At 37.9% G+C, this 18,127-nt stretch overlaps 1 protein-coding gene across 1 annotated transcript in view; it reads left to right on the top strand.

Annotated features, from left to right (window-relative positions):
- The first annotated feature begins 1,218 nt into the window (after nt 1–1,218).
- LMNA (lamin A/C) overlaps nt 1,219–18,127 on the top strand; it is an 86,423-nt gene continuing 69,514 nt past the window's right edge. The window contains exons 1-2 of the mRNA XM_053704474.1: nt 1,219–1,355; nt 4,082–4,559. Of these exons, the coding sequence (XP_053560449.1) occupies nt 4,219–4,559 (341 nt within the window). The 5' untranslated portion in view covers nt 1,219–1,355; nt 4,082–4,218. The remainder of the gene's footprint in view (nt 1,356–4,081; nt 4,560–18,127) is intronic.

Here is an 18,127-nt window from a genome sequence, read left to right as displayed (position 1 = left end):
TTAAACAACTTTCCTCTTTTAGTTCTGTAATCAAAGTTGATTTGTTCTCTTGGTATCTGTTGTTGAAGAGTAAACCTAGGTAGGCTCATCCCTTGCATAAAGCACTGAGTAAAACCTGGAGAAAAGTGCTATATAAGTTGCTGTTATTATTATTATAAGAGCTCAGGAGCGTGCACGTCTTTAGAATTCTATGGCAACAGTGTTTGTAATAATATTTGTAGCAATTAATTGTAAACATAATTGTGCCCTGTTCATTGAGGACAATTTAAGATAGATGCAGTAAATTCCTGTATTAAAGTGAATGTCAAGTTTGATGAATCAGTGCCGTTTTTTTTAAAACCCTATTAAACAGGGGCACTTTCATTCATCAAACTTTACATTTCACTCGTTTTGTTAAAATACCTTTTAATCTTGAAAGCCACTCCAGCGCTTCCCCCGCCCGTCATAAGCCTCTTCATATGTCAAAAATGACGAATCCGGCTTCCTCCAATCACGGCGTTTCCTCAGGCAATGATTCCCCTGGGGGGAAGCCGTGATTGGAGAATGCCGTATTCGTCATTGCTGATGTATGAAGTGGCAAGTGGCAGGAGGGGGAATCGCTTGATTGGCTTTCAAGAATAAAAGGTAAGTATTTTAACAAAACAAGTTAAATGTTAAAGGGACATGAAACCCAAATGATGTATTTCATGATTTAGAAAGAGCATGCAATTTTAAACAACTTTCTAATTTACTTCTATTATCTAATTTGCTTCATTCTCTTGATATTATTTGCTGGAAAGCATATCTAGATATGCTCAGTATATCTAGATATGCTCAGTAGCTGCTGATTGGTAGATGCACATATATGCCTTGTGTGATTGGCTCACCCATGTGCATTATTATTTCTTCAACAAAGGATATCTAAAGAATGAAGCAAATTAGATAATAGAAGTAAATTGGAATGTTATTTAAAATTGTATTCTCTTCCTGAATCATGAAAGAAAATGTTTGGGTTTAGTGTCCCTTTAAGTTTGATGAATGAAAGTGCCCCTGTTTTTAATAGGATTTTTAAAAATCGGGCACTGATTCATCAAACTTGACATTCACTTTAAATAAGAAACATTTGTCAGCACTAGTTGGCAGTAGTGAATTTGCAAATTTGTGAATAGATTCATGTTGCTTTTGTCATTCCTAAAATACCTATGGCTAATGTGTTGCTTTGTTTCCTGTTAGTTCCCAGCTCCCTGCATTCACTTTCATATTCACAACAATCAAGCAGCCTCAGCGTGATGCAGGATTGCAGCTACCTGCTGGATTGATCAGTGCAAGTTACTACTGTTTTCAGTTAAAGCAAGATTCTGCCTGCAGTAAAATAGGTAAGTTGTCAATGTTTGTTTGTTTTTGTATTATTAATAGAATCATTATGTTGTTGCTCAGTGATTCCTACAAATAGTGTAACAGGCCTCAGCTGAGGATGACTCAGGATTGAGGCCTATATGTGATCTTGCTTTTACATTTTCAGATTATGTTGTATATAATAGAGTTCCTGGGATGGCCTGAACATAGAATCAAATATATAATACTAGGAGTGTCACATGGAATTAAAATCTATGATAAAGGTGTTTTTTTTATCTGATGTAAAAGTCACACTATTTGCTCCATAGTTTAGCTGAGAGTATTGTTGTTTAAATGTGATACAGTAGGATCTGTGTCTGGCTGTCTGATGCATGAAAGGAGCATTTGTAAAATTTACTGTGCATTTGGGTAAAAGCATTGTAAGGAAGTTGCATAGCGATTTGTTGCCGGTTTCCCTCTTTAAAGGGACATGCCAATCAGAATTAAACTTTTATGGTTGAGATAGAGCATGCCATTTTAAAAGACTGTTCAATTTACTTCTAAATAAACTTTGTTTTCTTGTTATGCTTTATTTAAAAGCATACCTAGGTAGGTTTAGAATCAGCAACGCACTAATGAGAGCTAGCTGGTTGATTGGTGGCTACAGACATATGCCTCGTGTCAGTGGCTCACCAGATGTCTTCAGCTAGATTCTAGTAGTGCATTTCTGATCTGCAGCTTTAACTATGTATTTAACGCTTTTTGCAGGGGTTAAATACATAGAACATTCTATTATTGTGCTATTGCTTCTTGTATATGACACACTTTCTTTTTGCTCTTGTATATATTATCCCAATAATTAGTTTGGCAATTTTCATGCACTGGGGCAGAGAGATGTGTAAAGTATTGATTGCAACTACCTAAGCTCCGGGATATTGTGTCTAAAATCCCGGCATGTGGTTCATTATAGAGAGAGACACCCGAGAGGAAAAAAAACTATTAAGGGTCAAACAATGAACAAAAAACAAGCTAAGACATGACTAGTTGACTGAAACTGACATGTTGTAATCCAGCTAATACATCTGTTTATATTACACAGACAAAATGCTGAGATTCAGAATGGTTTTATTGCAGAGCGCTTTTTTTTTTTCTCTTTTTTTCATTTTAACACAAAACTTACATGCTCTAATTTATGTGTATATTATGTTTGCATTAGCGGCTCTATCAAAGTATTTGTATAACCCTGAAAAGGGGTTAAACACATAGGTAAAGTCACATTCATGAGCCACAAGCATTGCAGCTCCCTAGCAGAGCACAGTTATCAATTGGTGGGCTATAATGCCAGAGCATTGGTATCTATGTATAAAAAAAATATAAAAAAAATAATGAAGTTAAACACATAAGTAAAACTCCATTTACCTGTAAGAATGGCAGCTCCCTAGCAGAACACAGTCAGTGAATGGTGATTCATGATGTCACTGCTGCTTCTATTTAGTTCCCCAACTGTGTTTTGCTCAGGAGCCGCAAGCATTGTTGCAATTTACCTATGTATTTAACACTTTTGTGGGGGTAAAACACATAATAAGCCCTAACTAATTACAGAATATTATTGTTCCCTCTATATTCTTGCAATTACATTGGTATTTTCTAATGCTTTAGAGAAGCTTAGTCTTTTTATGAAATGTATCTTTAAAGGGACATGAAACCCAAAATATTTATTTCTCGATTCAGATAGAGATTACAATTTTAAACAAAATTCCAATTTATTTATATTATTTTATTTGCTTCACTCTTCATTTATCCTTTATGGAAGAAATAGCAATGCACATGGGTGAGCCAATCACGATGCATCTATGTGCAGCCACCAATCAACAGCTACTGAGCCTATTTAGATATGGTTTTCAACAAAGGCTATCAAGAATGAAACAAATTAGATAATAGAAGTAAATTTGAAAGCGGTTTATAATTGCATGCTCTTTCTAAATCATGAAGAAAAAAAAAAAAAATGGGTTTCATGTCCCTTTAAAGTCTATGGGGATCTCCTTCTACAAATAATTTGATCATACTTTGTAAATTATTATAGAGTATACCTCACAGTGCCCCCTCCCTAAACTCGCTCAGAGAAATCCCTTGTCCCCGACATGTACAGACAGAGCCTTCATTCTCAGTCACACACAGAAAGCAGACCCTCTCTGTCTTGCTGGGACCCTCTTCCCTAGACAGAGCAGTGCCCACTCCCCTTGTCTATAGTGTACACACAGCCCCCTTGCTTAGCCTTAAACAGAGCCCACCCTGTCTTGCACAGACAGAGCCTCCCTCATACTTAGACATTCACAATGTATTTTACCTCTGCATTAGACATGCCTTGTTATGCTGTATAAACACTATTTCAGCCTATTAGTATGTGATTCCTACAAATAAATACATATAGTAGTAACATTAATCACAGTAAAAAACAGCAGTATTTGTGTTGTTTGAAAACCTTCTATGTTTTTCTGTTCTCTTTACAATTCAGTGCCTCGTTACACTCTCAAGCAGATTAATCAAAAGATATAGAGAACTCTTTAGCAGCTGTATATTTTATCTAACATGATCTACATCCAAGAAATTGCATGATCACTGTTTTTTTATAGTTTTGAATGTCTTATGGTTTTTTTAATTGTTATTATTTAAATTTAAAACAAAAAAGCCAGTTAAACCAGCTTTCTAAAAGCTCTTTTAGAGGACATTCCCATAACAGTTCTGTTTTTTGACTTTCTCTTTTTAGCTCCTCCCGAGATCCACCCAGGAGGCTGGAAGTAGATGTAATACAGAGTCACAGCACATTCTGCCTGTCAGTGAGCTAGGAGCAGCAAGAGAGGCATAAACTGTCTGTATCCAACAGCTACCACTTCGGACCCAGCCATGGAAACTCCAGCTCAGAAGCGAGGCAGGAGCGGGCAAACCCCACTGTCCCCAACACGCATCACCCGCCTGCAGGAGAAGGAAGATCTCCAAGAGCTTAACGACCGTCTGGCTGTCTATATCGACAAGGTGCGTTCACTTGAATCGGAGAATGCTGGGTTGCGTCTGCGCATTACTGAATCTGAAGATGTGGTGAGCCGTGAAGTGACAAATATCAAGACGGCGTACGAGACGGAGCTTGCCGATGCCCGCAAGACTCTGGACTCAGTTGCCAAGGAGAGGGCCCGTCTCCAGCTGGAGCTGAGCAAAATCCGGGAGGAGTACAAGGAGTTGAAGGCAAGGTAAGGACTGTCAGGGCAGCTTTAAAATAGATAAATAATGTTCAAAAATGTTTTAAAAAAAATCTGAGCCTGGGCCATTCCCTGTTTTGGGTTAAACACAGTTCTGTCAAAATAAATCAGCAATGTATTTCAAAGGTTACTGTGGCGTTTTACAAACTGGCTGTTAATAAGAAGTGTTTTAGTTCAAATTCCTAGCAAGTCCTCTCTAATAGAAACCGTGTGTTGTTGTTATTATTATTATGTTATAAATGTAGAGTGCATTTCAATTCAAGTATATTTCATTTAAGGCAGCCGTCTACTGCAAATATAAAATGTGCTATTTTTGGTGCATCTTTGTGTTTAACCCTTGCAAAGAAATTAAACACATAGCTTAAGTCCCTCTCAATACCCACAACATATTGCAGCTCCTGAACAGGACATGACTGTGACCGGCAACTACATGTGTATGACTCTGTTCAGCTGCCGTGTTTTGCTGAGGAGCTGTAGTGTGTTGCGGCTCCCGAGTGGTTCTCAAGTTATGTGTAGCACATAGTAGTGAATACTAATGCAGAAATAACTCACCTAAATGTAATAAACGTTTTCTTTTTGTATTAGCCCATTTAATAACACAATAGGTATGTGCCAATTTGGTATGTTTGTACTATGCTGCATAATAATGGGTAGATTCCTTGTTGTATAATCCATCATTGTATTCATCCATATATGGAATATATTTTTGGTTGTCTTTGATCACTGAATTTTTCCCTTCCTCCCAATTGCTCAAATCAAGCTTTATAGAAAGTACAGTGAGCAAGCATAATATACTTAAATATATATATAACACTATATATATTTAACATGAAACCTTCATATGCTGAAGGACATTACTATTAAGTGGAGGGCTGCAAACCTAAGTAGGCTGAATCCTCCTGTGGCGTGATGACTGTATTTAGAAAGTGTATATTCTTGTCTTACAAATCCCAGTGCCCCCTCCCTCCTCTTCAGGGTGGCTGTTCCATGTATCCATCAGACTCGCTTAAATGACCATATTTCTTGTATTAGCCGCTACCTCCAACACCACCACCTATCCTACAGATTCATCCCCAAATTCTATTTTCTTTTTGCGGCGCTGTCCAGAGCAGGGATGTACCCACCTGCAAATGTGTTATTTATCCGCAAAATGAAGTGTTATGCTTGGCATGGGATAGCAGTCTGAATTCTTTTTAGCCTATTTATAGATCCCAAAGCTGCACAGCCTCAGCCCTGTCCTGATTCTACAGCACATAGTTTAACCCACACAATTTATTTAAGGTACAACTCAAGCCTCTGGTGCGCATAATCGCCTCTAATATGTGAGATATTCCTTATCTGATTATGTGGCGTGTAAGAGTCTGACTTTGTATTCTACGCCCTATGCACTGTGTGTGCAGCCCTTGGCAGGGATATTAAATAATGCTCCTGCACATTGTCTAATGAGATTACGGAGGATCAGGTTAGCCAGAGTGAGTCATTTCAATGAAAGTCGTTATATGTGTAGATACATCTGATACATGGTTGTCTAGGGGGTAAATGCAAGCGACAGTTATTAAACTGATGTTTAATGCTCTCCTGCAGCACGTATTGCCATTGATATAATAATATTTTATGTCCCCTCCCTGAAATGTTTCTGTATAAGAGCCCATGATCTTGACTTCTTGTGTCATTGCAGCACACTTGCTACATTGTATAGCGTCTGTTAAGGAATTATGGGCTGCTTCAGCCTCATTGGCTCCTGATGCGCAGCTTGAGCCCTGCAGCTGTCTCTAGTACAGTTGTTCTCTGCATTATGCCATTTGTCTGCCCTGGCACCACAATTACACAGCCACCTACACTTACTCTGTATTCACAAAGCCACTCTGTGTACATTACATTCTTACATAGACATATATGGTAACTCCAGGCATGTGCCATTGTAGAGAGTGTTCCATCTTCTGATCCCTGGGCACACATACAGATCCTAGCTACTTGTGCAACAGCATATCATACTGTGTCTGCACTGCTGTCTGTCTATACCTAGACTGTTTTATAGCTCAGATGGTCTCTTTTTGTTGGTCTCATACTGTAGTCACTAGACCGGCAATCTTGTATTCTTACTGCAATTTTATACTGTCTCTGCCATGCCTTTACAAACTCCAAAATTGTTCTATTGTTTCTCTGTGGGTGCACTGCCTCCTTGTGTCCCTAGTTGTGTATCCTGCAACCACAAATGGCTGAATCCCTGCCACCTGAGATATAATCTTTTGGTTTTAGACACATGTGCTTGGCTGTTGCTACTTTTTAATACTTTGAATGGTGATATCATGCCTTGGCAATACATTCCTGCCACACCACTGATAAGGACACTCCCAAAATGTACATTAGCGACAAAATATGAAGTCTGCAACATAAAATTCTTAATTGCTCAAGGTGTTTGCATGCCCATCTCTTAATAACTAGGTATTAAAACTTATAGTCACTACTTTATGCTAGACACTGCATCTCAGTCCATGTGCATGTTTCCAGGTATATGGGGGGGGGGAAATCTTTGTCAAACTGCAATTTCAAGCCCTACCTCATTCCTCTGAAAGCCCCTTGTACGATATTTACAAAACTTGAGACATTATTGTGTGTCTGTTAATAGACTTAGGATGGCATTTAATATTTGTAGTAATGGAAAAAAATAGTTTTAGTAGTTCCTTATATTGCATGCGTAAGAAAATCTCACCCAGAAACATAGCAAATGCCCAATTTCTGGATTAGTGGGAAGTGATAAGATGAAGTACCAGCTTTATGAAAGAAAAATTAATCATTAAATGAGTCAGTAAGTTAGGTAAACAGTGTAAGGAGGAGTCCATAAAATGAGCATGATTCACTGCTTAATAATACTGGTTACTATTCCACTTAAATGTGGAAAACCTTTCATGTACGTGCTTTTTACTATAACTCGCTGGCAAAGGTCTCAGAACCGTTGCTACAGTCTGTGTGTAATTAATGATTTATTAAAAAACATTACTTCATGTTTATTGTTCTGCAGAATTTAATTTTGTTAAATAGTAACAGCTGAACTGTGGACTTGGCTATACAACTTTCTTTACAAATCATAAATTCTGCTAATCCCTTGTGCACAGCCCTTTTTAATTGCACATAACTTCAGTGAATCAGTTGTAAATGTTTTTATATTTGCACCTGTATCATGTCTGCCCCCTTTTTGTGCCCGCCCCCTTGCAAAACAGGGATCACGGTGTAACCAAAGTTTATATCTTTGCCTTTACAAATATGGTGGCGGGATTTTCAAGATGGCTGTACAGAAAAAGCTACCACTATATTTGTACATGATGGCTGTGCACACTAATCTAGGGGTAAGGACAACTCACAAGCACAGAGAAGCAGCTCCTCTTGCTACGATGTAGTTGCTGGCTCAATATTTTAAACAGCTAGAAAGAGCATTGTTGAAATGGGGGCACAGTTACAGCCTTTGCCCTGGGGCCCAGTGAGATTTAGTTACATCCCTGCTACTGATTTATGGTAAAATACATATACAGTGTGTGTGTGTGTGTATATATGTATGTATATATATATATATATATATATATATATATATATATATATATATATATATATATAATAATATACACACAAATACATAAAACAGACTAAACAAAATAAATACATGATATATTTAGAGAAACTTCATGGATATTTATGCTCATGGATGAGTGTGACGCATCTGCTTTGTTGTAGTTCTAAACATCTGGAGTTCTCAGGACACATCCCTTTTCTATGAATTAAGTTCTCTCCAGGGTGGTCTGTGTCTAGCTTCACTTTCCTGACAAAATGTGCATAAACTGTAAAAAACAAACAAAACTGTTTTATACCCTCCCTGCTTTTTTTTTCTTCTTTCTTCATTGCTGAGTTAGGGAATCCCCTATATTTTCTGAATTTTACCTTTTGTTCCAGGACACTGAGGAATTGACAAATTATACAGTAGTTACGGGGGGGGGGGGGGCACTTTATTTTATAATTTGATACAATTTAGTACAATATAATTTATACAAATCATCTTCATTCACACCGTTTAGTTTCATACATGGCACAGTGGGAGTAAAAACATTAAAATTTCAGATACATCAAAATGATTAACTAAATAAGTTTACAAAAGTACAATATTAAGTGTCTGAAATAAAGATTTTACATGTAAGAAAATGTTCTAAGAGCAGATAAATAAGCGAGCCTTTAAAAGATTGTTTAGGGATCCCTGTAAATATGGGAAAGATGTCAGCCCGACCCCTGAAAGTGAAAGTATGTTTTTAATGACTTCCAGTTTCCTTTACTGTATATGAAATGTATGTGTTAATGAGGTAAGAAGTGAGTGCTTACAAATATTCCTTTGTGGAATCTGAGGGTGTGATTGACTTTAGGAAAGCCCCCTTAAACAATGGTTCTACTTGTCATCGCTTGCCACCCTTTTTTTTTTTTTTTAGACATCAACACCCAAGCATTCCTTGTAGTTGATGATTCAAGTGCAATGCATTCATTAGTCAAATGTGACATTTAGGTTGTTTCATCACTCAATAGTTTTTGCAGAATTCTGATACCTTTTAAAGAAACACCCAGTAGTAAATATCAGATATGTTTTTTACTCATGATGTTGATCACCATGACAACTGTTTTGGGGCTGTTGTAAACAGGGAAATTAATTGTCCCGCACACACCCTGAGAGACTTTGAACATTTTGTTATCTCGTGTGCATAATATATAATTGGATAAGATTTGTATTTTTATAGGGCAGGTTATTCATTGATGTGTTGCAAGAGGCACAATGTTACAAACTGAACACAGTTTAATTTCAGATCATAAGTATAAGTGATAAAGCCTAGAATATGACCTGCACTGTATTATAAAAGGACAACGGCATATTAGATGCCTTTTTTATAATAGCATATTAGGTTTTTTCAAGCACACAAAATGTTTTGTATAGCTACCTAGATATACCTATTCAAACTACGGTGTTGGTGCAAGCTCACAAAGGTTCCTATTCTAGTCCATTAGATTTTGCAGGTCTTTGGCTTCCTTTTCCAATTCATTAGAAACCTTGCCGTTTTCATTTTGTAAAGCAGCCTGAATTCCGATTATGGGCTAGAATACGAGTGGAGCACTATTTATCTCTCCAGCTTGCGCTCGCAAACTGCACTTGACTTTTCGGATACCGCATGTTTTACAAGTGGAAAGTAGAAAGTTTTACAAGTGGAAAGTAGAAAGTTTTTCATACAAAAAGCCAAAGTTATGATATCACAGTCATGTTAACATATTCTCCCATTGACTTCAATGGAGCTCGAAAAAGTGCACCCAACCAGTTCTGATCGCATTTTCTCAAGTACACTAACCCGATATGAAATATGAATATTTCACATTCCAAGATTTTTCACATAGCAGAATATGCTCTATTTATTCTTCAGTACATATTTCTGTATATATCTGATGGTGTGTGTGTATATATATATATATATATATATATATATATATATATATAAATACAAAGAATGGAGATGGCGCTTGATCAAATAGGTCACACTACACTACCTGGTATAAATATAAAATATTATCATAAACAAATATATTATTGTTTATAGGAATCTGATAACATACATAAAGTCCTGCAATTCCCAATTAATATATTATTGTCAATCTGTAAGTTGAAACATAAAGTGCATAGGTATTGTGAACAATAAGGTTTAGGTATATATGATCAATATACTCTTTAAAAACATCCCATGTATAAATGTATGAATATCATAAAAGTATAGATGATAAAAAAATATATATATACACAAAATAGATAAAATACAATTAATTCTATATATATGTGTGTGTGTGTAATAAAATATGTGCAAAAGTAAGTCCTTGTATCTTGATATCTTGTGCCAAACGATAGGGATATATTCTGTCTTCCCCTATTGGATGTACACTTACTTGATTCAACCTCAATCATATATGAGGTAAGTAACAGGTTATTTAAACTCACACTTTTTAACCTCAATACAATGAGGTATCCTTAGAACGTTTTAAAATAACATAACAGTTTCTCTGCGTCTTCAAATATATATACACGAAGTATCACACCAGAAAACCGTTAATAATGTCCTTGCCAAATAAAAAATCTCCTTCTCATAGAGAGGCCATCAGCCTCAAAAATAAAAGTTTCTCAAACGATAATAAACCTTACGCGTTTCAAAGGGCTTTTAGTTCCCTAAAAGTCCTTTGAAACGCGTAAGGTTTATTATCGTTTGAGAAACTTTTATTTTATATATATATATATATATATATATTCTTAAACGGGGAAAGTCCACAACTGCATTCATTACTTTTGGGAATTCAGAACCCGGCCACCAGGAGGAGGCAAAGGCACCTCAGCCAAAGGCCCAAATACGTGCCTCACCCCCCAGTCATTCTTTGCCTTTCGTCACAGGAGGTTGGCAGAGAAGTGTCGGAAGATTAAAGATAGTCTCTTATGGAGGGTAGTACTCTTCAGAATGGGACTGGAGTTTTAAGTAGTCCTGTTAGCCTCTCAGCGAGAGCATGGATGAAATTTAGAGTCGGGAGATGCCGGGAGAGTCTTTCTGTGACACCATCCTGACTCATATTAATAGCTCCTTAGCAATCAGCGTTGATGAGTTTCGCTGCCTGGTTTGTTCACTAAAGTCCATGTCAGAAGTGAGGCTACTATCTGTCACACTTGAAGGGCCGTTTCATTTTACTTTGATAGGTGTAATGTAAACGTAAAATCAGGGTTTCAATGGGACTCCTTTATCTTATGAAATGGAGGGTTAATATCTTGAGGGGGGGGGTTATTGAACAGGGGGGGGCTTTAATCATGTTTGTTATGTGATTCTGTCTGCTAATGTGTAGTGATATTGGGCTCGTGGATTATCGGAACATAATGGCCTTTTTGGTCAGGCTGCGCAGCCCTTGTAGTTTTTGTGCGCTTTTCTTTGGCCTGCACAGTGTACCTTTTGACCAGACATGGTCACAAGACGGTGGCGATGGAGATAGTCTGTTTCGCTAGTTGTCTGGGTCATAGGAGGTGGTGAGTGCCCCAGCCATTGGAGGTGTAAGGTGCCGTTTTTATTTTTCCTATCCATAATTTCTATCCTAGTTATGGAGGATTCTGATTTTTTGGAGACGGATGTCTCTGATTCAGATTCTACTTCTTGCGATGAGTATGAAATGGCCCAGGTAATCCATGCCCATAAGTTATGTTCCGCATGCCGCTTTAGAGTGCTCTTTTCTCGAGAAAGAGGGAACTTAGAGTCGGCCGAGCCATCCGCCCCTGGGGACCCCATATCCCGTGAGGCGAGTGCCCTAGATCCTTCCTTGGCTACACAAGCAGGTGTCCCTAATGCCGTTACCCCTTCTCCAGAAGGCGGCTTGTTTCCTCCAGAGGTTACGGCACAGTTCCACGTGGTCATATCTATGGCTTTGGCACATTTACATCTTCCATGTTCCGTCAACCAGGGCTCGTCAGGCGAGGGATCGTCTGGGTGAAATCAGTCCTCTGGGGAAGCGGTTTCCTCTGAGGCTTCAGGGGTCCAATCCTTGGGTTGGGGTCTGGGTCGTCGGTTCCTCTGGCGGAGGTAAGTCTTGCTTTTTGTTATAGACTGGCGCACCTTTGTGTCCTGCTGCGGCATGCTTTGGCAGTGCTGGAGGATCCCAGTCCTGATGGGTTGAGGGGTCCTCGGTCTTCCGTGCCAGATGGCAAGATGGGTTAGATGTGGGGGGATGATGTTAATCTCCTTGTCGTCTCCTCTTTACCTTTTTTTCTTTGGGGTATCTTATTGCAGTTCTGAGCTTTGGGAGAAAGGGGTCTCTAATTGGCTGGTCCTGTTAGTGTACCCATTTCTCTTGGGCGTTCACCAGCGAGTGCTGCACTCTTTTTCTATGATCCGGTTAGGATATATTTGTTTTTTTTGGAAGCTCATGTTTGTTATAGTTTTCCTGTTGGTAAACATTTCTTCTCTGGAATTTGATACTAGCGATTTTGTGGTCGCTTGGACACTTCCACGGAAGTTGCATGTTAAGGTGTTAGTTTCATAGTTCTATAGATCCTTTGTCGATCCCTACTGGGGCTTTGATTTTTCTGTGACCTGGTTCAGTTCAGGAGTGCCCTCTGTAGCAGGCTGGTCCTGGTCTGACGTTGTTTTTTGTTCCTTAAGGTCTATACTGTCCACGTGCTGCTGGGTATCTGGCTGACCTGGTTGAGTGGCGAGTTACTCTCTCTGAGGAGGAGTTCGTTATGCTATGGTTCCTCCTTCAGAAGGAATAAATCTTTTTTCCCTTTGGATATGGATTTCCGTGGAGAGGAAAACCATGGGAGTTTAATCTTTTTTGTTTGAGGCTCTGCCCTTGACAGGGCTAAGAGAGGAGGCCTTTTCGTTAATAGACGTCAGGCTGATTCTCGTTGTTTCTTTTTGGGTGGGGCATCAGGGGGTTTGTACTCTGTCCTCTTGGTCCTGTTCCTGATAGTTGGTGGAGTTCCAGAAGCAGATCCTGCTAAGTTGGGTTGCGAAGGTTTTTTTACTTCGGAGCTAGAATTCTCCATTTCCTAATGGACTGGGGTATCGGGTTGGGGCATTTTTTTTATCTCCCCTACGGTATTCTTTTTGGCCTACCTTTTTTTGAGGTTGTTGACCTCGGTACCTCTTCCTTAAGGGGTCGAGGTGTTTAAGGTTTCCTTTTCTCCTTTGTTGGGTCATTGGTTATGGAAGTTTGGGCATTTTCGGCCGCTTTTCTTCCTCCTGCTGCTTCTCGTCTACTCCCATGTTTTTGGTGCTCTGCAGAATGTGTTGGTCTCCTTTTTGTCCTGGAGATACCCTTTATTACGACATCTCTGTTTGATATGTCGTTCCCTTGGTCTAGGGGGGTTACCGAGAGGTTGATTCGGAAGGATCGTTTGGAGACTATATTGCAGACTCTGGTGCAGAGGTGCGCTATTTATTGTCAGCACCTTAGCTGTTGGTCTTGAGGTGATATATATATATATATATATATATATATATATATCTACCAGGAATGAACAACAGCTCATCAGGTAGTTCTATGATTTACCACCCGGAAGCAGCCTCTTTTAGACCAGTGTGCTTTTCACAGAGGATATACTCATATCCATATTTAGACATGTATATGTATGTATCTTTATGTTTAAATCCTTTTGCAAGCTTATATTTTTCTGTAACACCTGAGACCTCGATATCGTTGAGCCCTTATAACTTTTGAGTGCAATTAAAAAAAAATATATATATATATTAGGCAGTGTTATGATGAGCGTAACTGCTTTTAAATGTATTTTTAATGTTTTTGTGCAACTTTTTATTCAAGCCTAACAGTTAACCAGAGCTCTAAGGTCACGCTAACCCGACGCACGTTAAATTAAATTGCACATGAGCGAATGCATTTACTTTCAACTTGTAATCCGCGCGCTATTTCCGAAGTGTGCAAACAGCAGCGATAAAACCAATATTTCTCAAGCTCCACTGTTAGCGTTTCACTTGTAATCTGGCCCTATGTTATATCTGGAAGATCTGTTTTTCTTACACTTTGATTGGGCGAACACATAAAAAAACTGGAGGTTTCTGCACACCTACACAGAAGCAAAATATATGTGGTCAATGAATGTGATAACATGGCAGCTAATTGATGCAATATGGATGATGGCAGCCTGATGTATTTGAATGCATGTTTCTCACTTAAGATTATTCATAGCTACATTAAACTGTTATCAATAACATGCTTGGAACTTATATGCAATATATAACTAAGCCATCAAAACAGACTAAACCAATATGAAGTAAGCCAAAATGGCTTTTCAAGTGGTTGAGGCTTTTAAATTAGAAACATCTAAAATTCATATAAAAAGGTACTTGGAATGTATATTCCGAGTTAAAGTGTTAATGAAGTTAAAGGGACAATGGGGTCAATTAATTATATATTGGGTGGACATGATTCGCTGTAGCAAATCATGTCCGCCCGACATCACTAAACGCCGACAGCATATGCTTTTTTCAAATTATAAAATAAAGGTAAAGGAGCTATTTGTAAACAAGCAGGTAAAACGGCTCATTGGGAACGCATCAAAGGAGAGATAATTTTACAGTACAATATCCTTTTTAACACACAGTGAAGCCATCTGAAAACTGCTAGCCAACCTGGTTTTTAGATGGTTTGTTATGGCATTGAATTTGAGAACCCTTTTAAAACCTATGCACACCACCATCTCTCTGATGGATTGGAATACATGTCTAGTGTCAAGAGTTGCAAGTTTATGCAAATAACAGGACTCTAGATAATGTCACCACAAATACTATTCTTCCATTCCTAGAAGCCAGTGCCAAGATGTTGATAGAAGCCCTTTTGTCTGGTCAGAGACAAGCGCAAAGACAAAGATGTTGGGTATGCTGATAGCTTTGTCTGGCACAAACATTTAACCCATACAGAACCACACTGCAGCAAAAGAAACCCTTTTAGGACAGAAGAAGTTTCCCATTGGTTGTGTGGGTGCTCAGAAGGCCTTCAAGGAAAGGTCATTAATGAGGATAAAGAGACAAAACATTTGTAACTTGTGGCTTTGTACATAATGTCTGGAAATAAAGCCAAGATCTGAAGAAAGGCACGTTTGGCTTCTGAAATGTCAGATAGGTTTGTGGGCACTAGTTTATTGTCGTAAAGGCTGACGTACAACACAAAGAACTGTCTGCTCTTGCGCTAAAGCATCTTACTGCACACACAGACCACAGCTTCAATATAAGGGGACACTGTACTCTAAATGTTTCTGTCATCCATATGAATGAGCGGAATTTAAATGTTTCTCTTTTGGTTAAAAAAAATGTTTAAAAGATGTTTTTAAAGGGATATGAAACCCACATTTTCTTTCATGATTCAGATAGAGGATGTAATTTTAAGGAACATTCTAATTTACTCCTATTATGAATGTTTCTTCGTTCTCTTGGTATCTTTATTTGAAAAGCAAGAGTGTGAGCTTAGGAACCAGCCCATTTTTGGTTCAGCACTTGGGTAACGCTTGCTGATTGGTGGCTACACTTACATACTAGGCATGTGCATTCGGACCATTTGTTAGGAAACAAATGATGCATATGGCGTCCGCCAGCAGCGTTCGGCTATTATTTTCAGAACTGGGTTTCTGAATTTGCAATGCGCTAATATCTGTATTTGCACAGAAATACAACTCCTAACAAATAGTCTGTTTCCTAACGAATAGTCCGAATGCACATGCCTAGTAAATACATATAAGCCAGTTTTCATTCAACTGATAGTGGTTTATTAGTTTAAAGTGAAGGTAAACTTACTCTCTCTTCTATGTTATAATCGATATAGTATTAAATTTTAATATGATGTTCATTCATGGTTTTTTCGAATTTTATTTAGTACCTTTAGTTTTCTTGTATAATTTGCTGCTATTTCGCTTGTCAAAAAACAACCCATCTATATTTTTTTTTTTATAAACAACGATCACGTTGTTTATATAGCCAATTGATTTTCTGGCCGTTAGGCGGCTGTCAATTGACATCACAAGCTGATGCTTGATTGTGCGCATGCGCGAGTGATTCTATCTCCTCCTTCAAAGCGAGCGCGTCCTCGTTTTGCGTATGCGCATTAGGAGTTTCATTTGTTTTTCAAACACCCACCGCATCGCATACTGTAACAAGTAATTAATGCATGCGCTTTTGAGAGCAAACATTTTTGTGCGCATGCGCGGTTAACAGAGGATAGATGTGCACGAGTGTAGTTCTGACGTATAGAGCGGGTGGGACCGCTCTATACGTCTATGTATTGAAAACACGGAACTGCTGGATGGGAGGGGATTATGATTGTAAGGCACATTAAAATAAAAGTTAGTAAATATGGTTAAATAAACGTTTTTTTAAAAAATAAACCTAGCGACTACCTTGTAATTTAGAAAAGGAAAATAAAGAGACATTTCTATTAGAATAACTTTACCTTCACTTTAAACAGCTTTTACTTAATATTTCTTAGGAAAGATTGTCTTAATGTTTTTCATAGGAGTACAGTTTCCCTTTAAGTAACATTTTACTCACAAAGAAACTATTTAAGGATACATTACTATCCCTTAAAGGGGCATGAAACCCACTTTTTTTAAAAAAAATTTTCATGAATCAGAGCATACGACTTTTTAATTCTATTTTCAAATGTTCTTCTTTTTCTCTGTCTCTTCTGCTGAAAAGCAGGGACAATAACTCAGGAGTGTGCACGTGTCTGGAGCAGTTTTGGAGCAATGTTATCCATTTGCAAAATCACTAGATGGCAGCACTATAGTGCCCCAGACACCTAGATATCGCTTCAACAAAGAATGACATGGGAACGGAGCAAATTTGATAAAAGTAAATTGGAAACTTCTTTAAAATTTTATTGATGTGTCTGAATCACACAAAAAAAAACATTTTGGGCTTCATATCCCTTTAAAGGGACACTGAACCCAATTTTTTTTTTCTTTCATGATTCAGATAGAGCATGCAACTTTCTAATTTACTTCTATTATCAATTTTTCTTCGTTCTCTTGCTATCTTTATTTGAAAAAGAAGGCATCTAGGCTAAGGAGCCAGCAAATTTTTGGTCTAGAACAATGGACAGCACTTGTTTATTGGTGCTGTCCAATCAGCAAGGACAACCCAGGTTGTTCACCAAAAATGGGCCGGCATCTAAACTTACATTCTTGATTTTCAAATAAACATACTAGGAGAAAGAAGAAAATTTGATAATAGGAGTTAATTAGAAAGTTGCTTACAATTGCATGCTCTATCTGAATCACAAAAGAAAAATATTGGGTTCAGTGTCCCTTTAACTTGAGGTAATTAACTTCCTTCATGAAGATCTCAATGTCATTAGATTGCCATTATTTCATCTATTTTCACATAAATTCTATTACTGGCATTTTAAAGGTCACTCCAAGTCATCGTATTTGTTGCTTTTTCGTCTCTTCTTCTTGCTCTTTTTCTCTCCCTTGTTTTCTCTCTCTGCCTCCCTCCCTCTCTTTCTTTTTTTCTGCTGCTCCTTTGAAAGGTCTTGCAAGGTCAAGATACCTTTTATGATGATAAAGAATGGAAGTTATTTATGACAATGTAAAGAATGCAAGTTATTTCTGTCAAGTTTGTGGAATTTCTACTTATCTCCTATAGATATTAAGTTGCTATAGCAGAAAAGCCATAATAATGTTTAAAGAGCACCCAATCACTCGCCATTAACCCCTTCAGTACTGGGAATTTTAGAGAAAAACTTGCCCAAATTTTTTTTTACCTGTCAAAACTATATATATATATATATACAGTATATATATTTTTTTAAGTAGACAACCTAAGGTATTGATCTAGGCCCATTTTGGTGTATTTCATGCCACCATTCCACCGCCAAATGCTATCAAATTAAAAAAAAATAAAAAATAGTTAACTTTTTCACAAACTTTAGGTTTCTCACTGAAATTATTTACATACCGCTTGTGCAATCATGGTACAAATGGTTGTAAAAGTTTCTATGGGATCCCTTTT

Source organism: Bombina bombina, chromosome 1, assembly GCF_027579735.1.
Source record: "Bombina bombina isolate aBomBom1 chromosome 1, aBomBom1.pri, whole genome shotgun sequence".
Classification (NCBI taxonomy): domain Eukaryota; kingdom Metazoa; phylum Chordata; class Amphibia; order Anura; family Bombinatoridae; genus Bombina; species Bombina bombina.
Note: the sequence above shows the minus strand (reverse complement) of the source record. Positions and strands in the feature narration are given on the sequence as shown.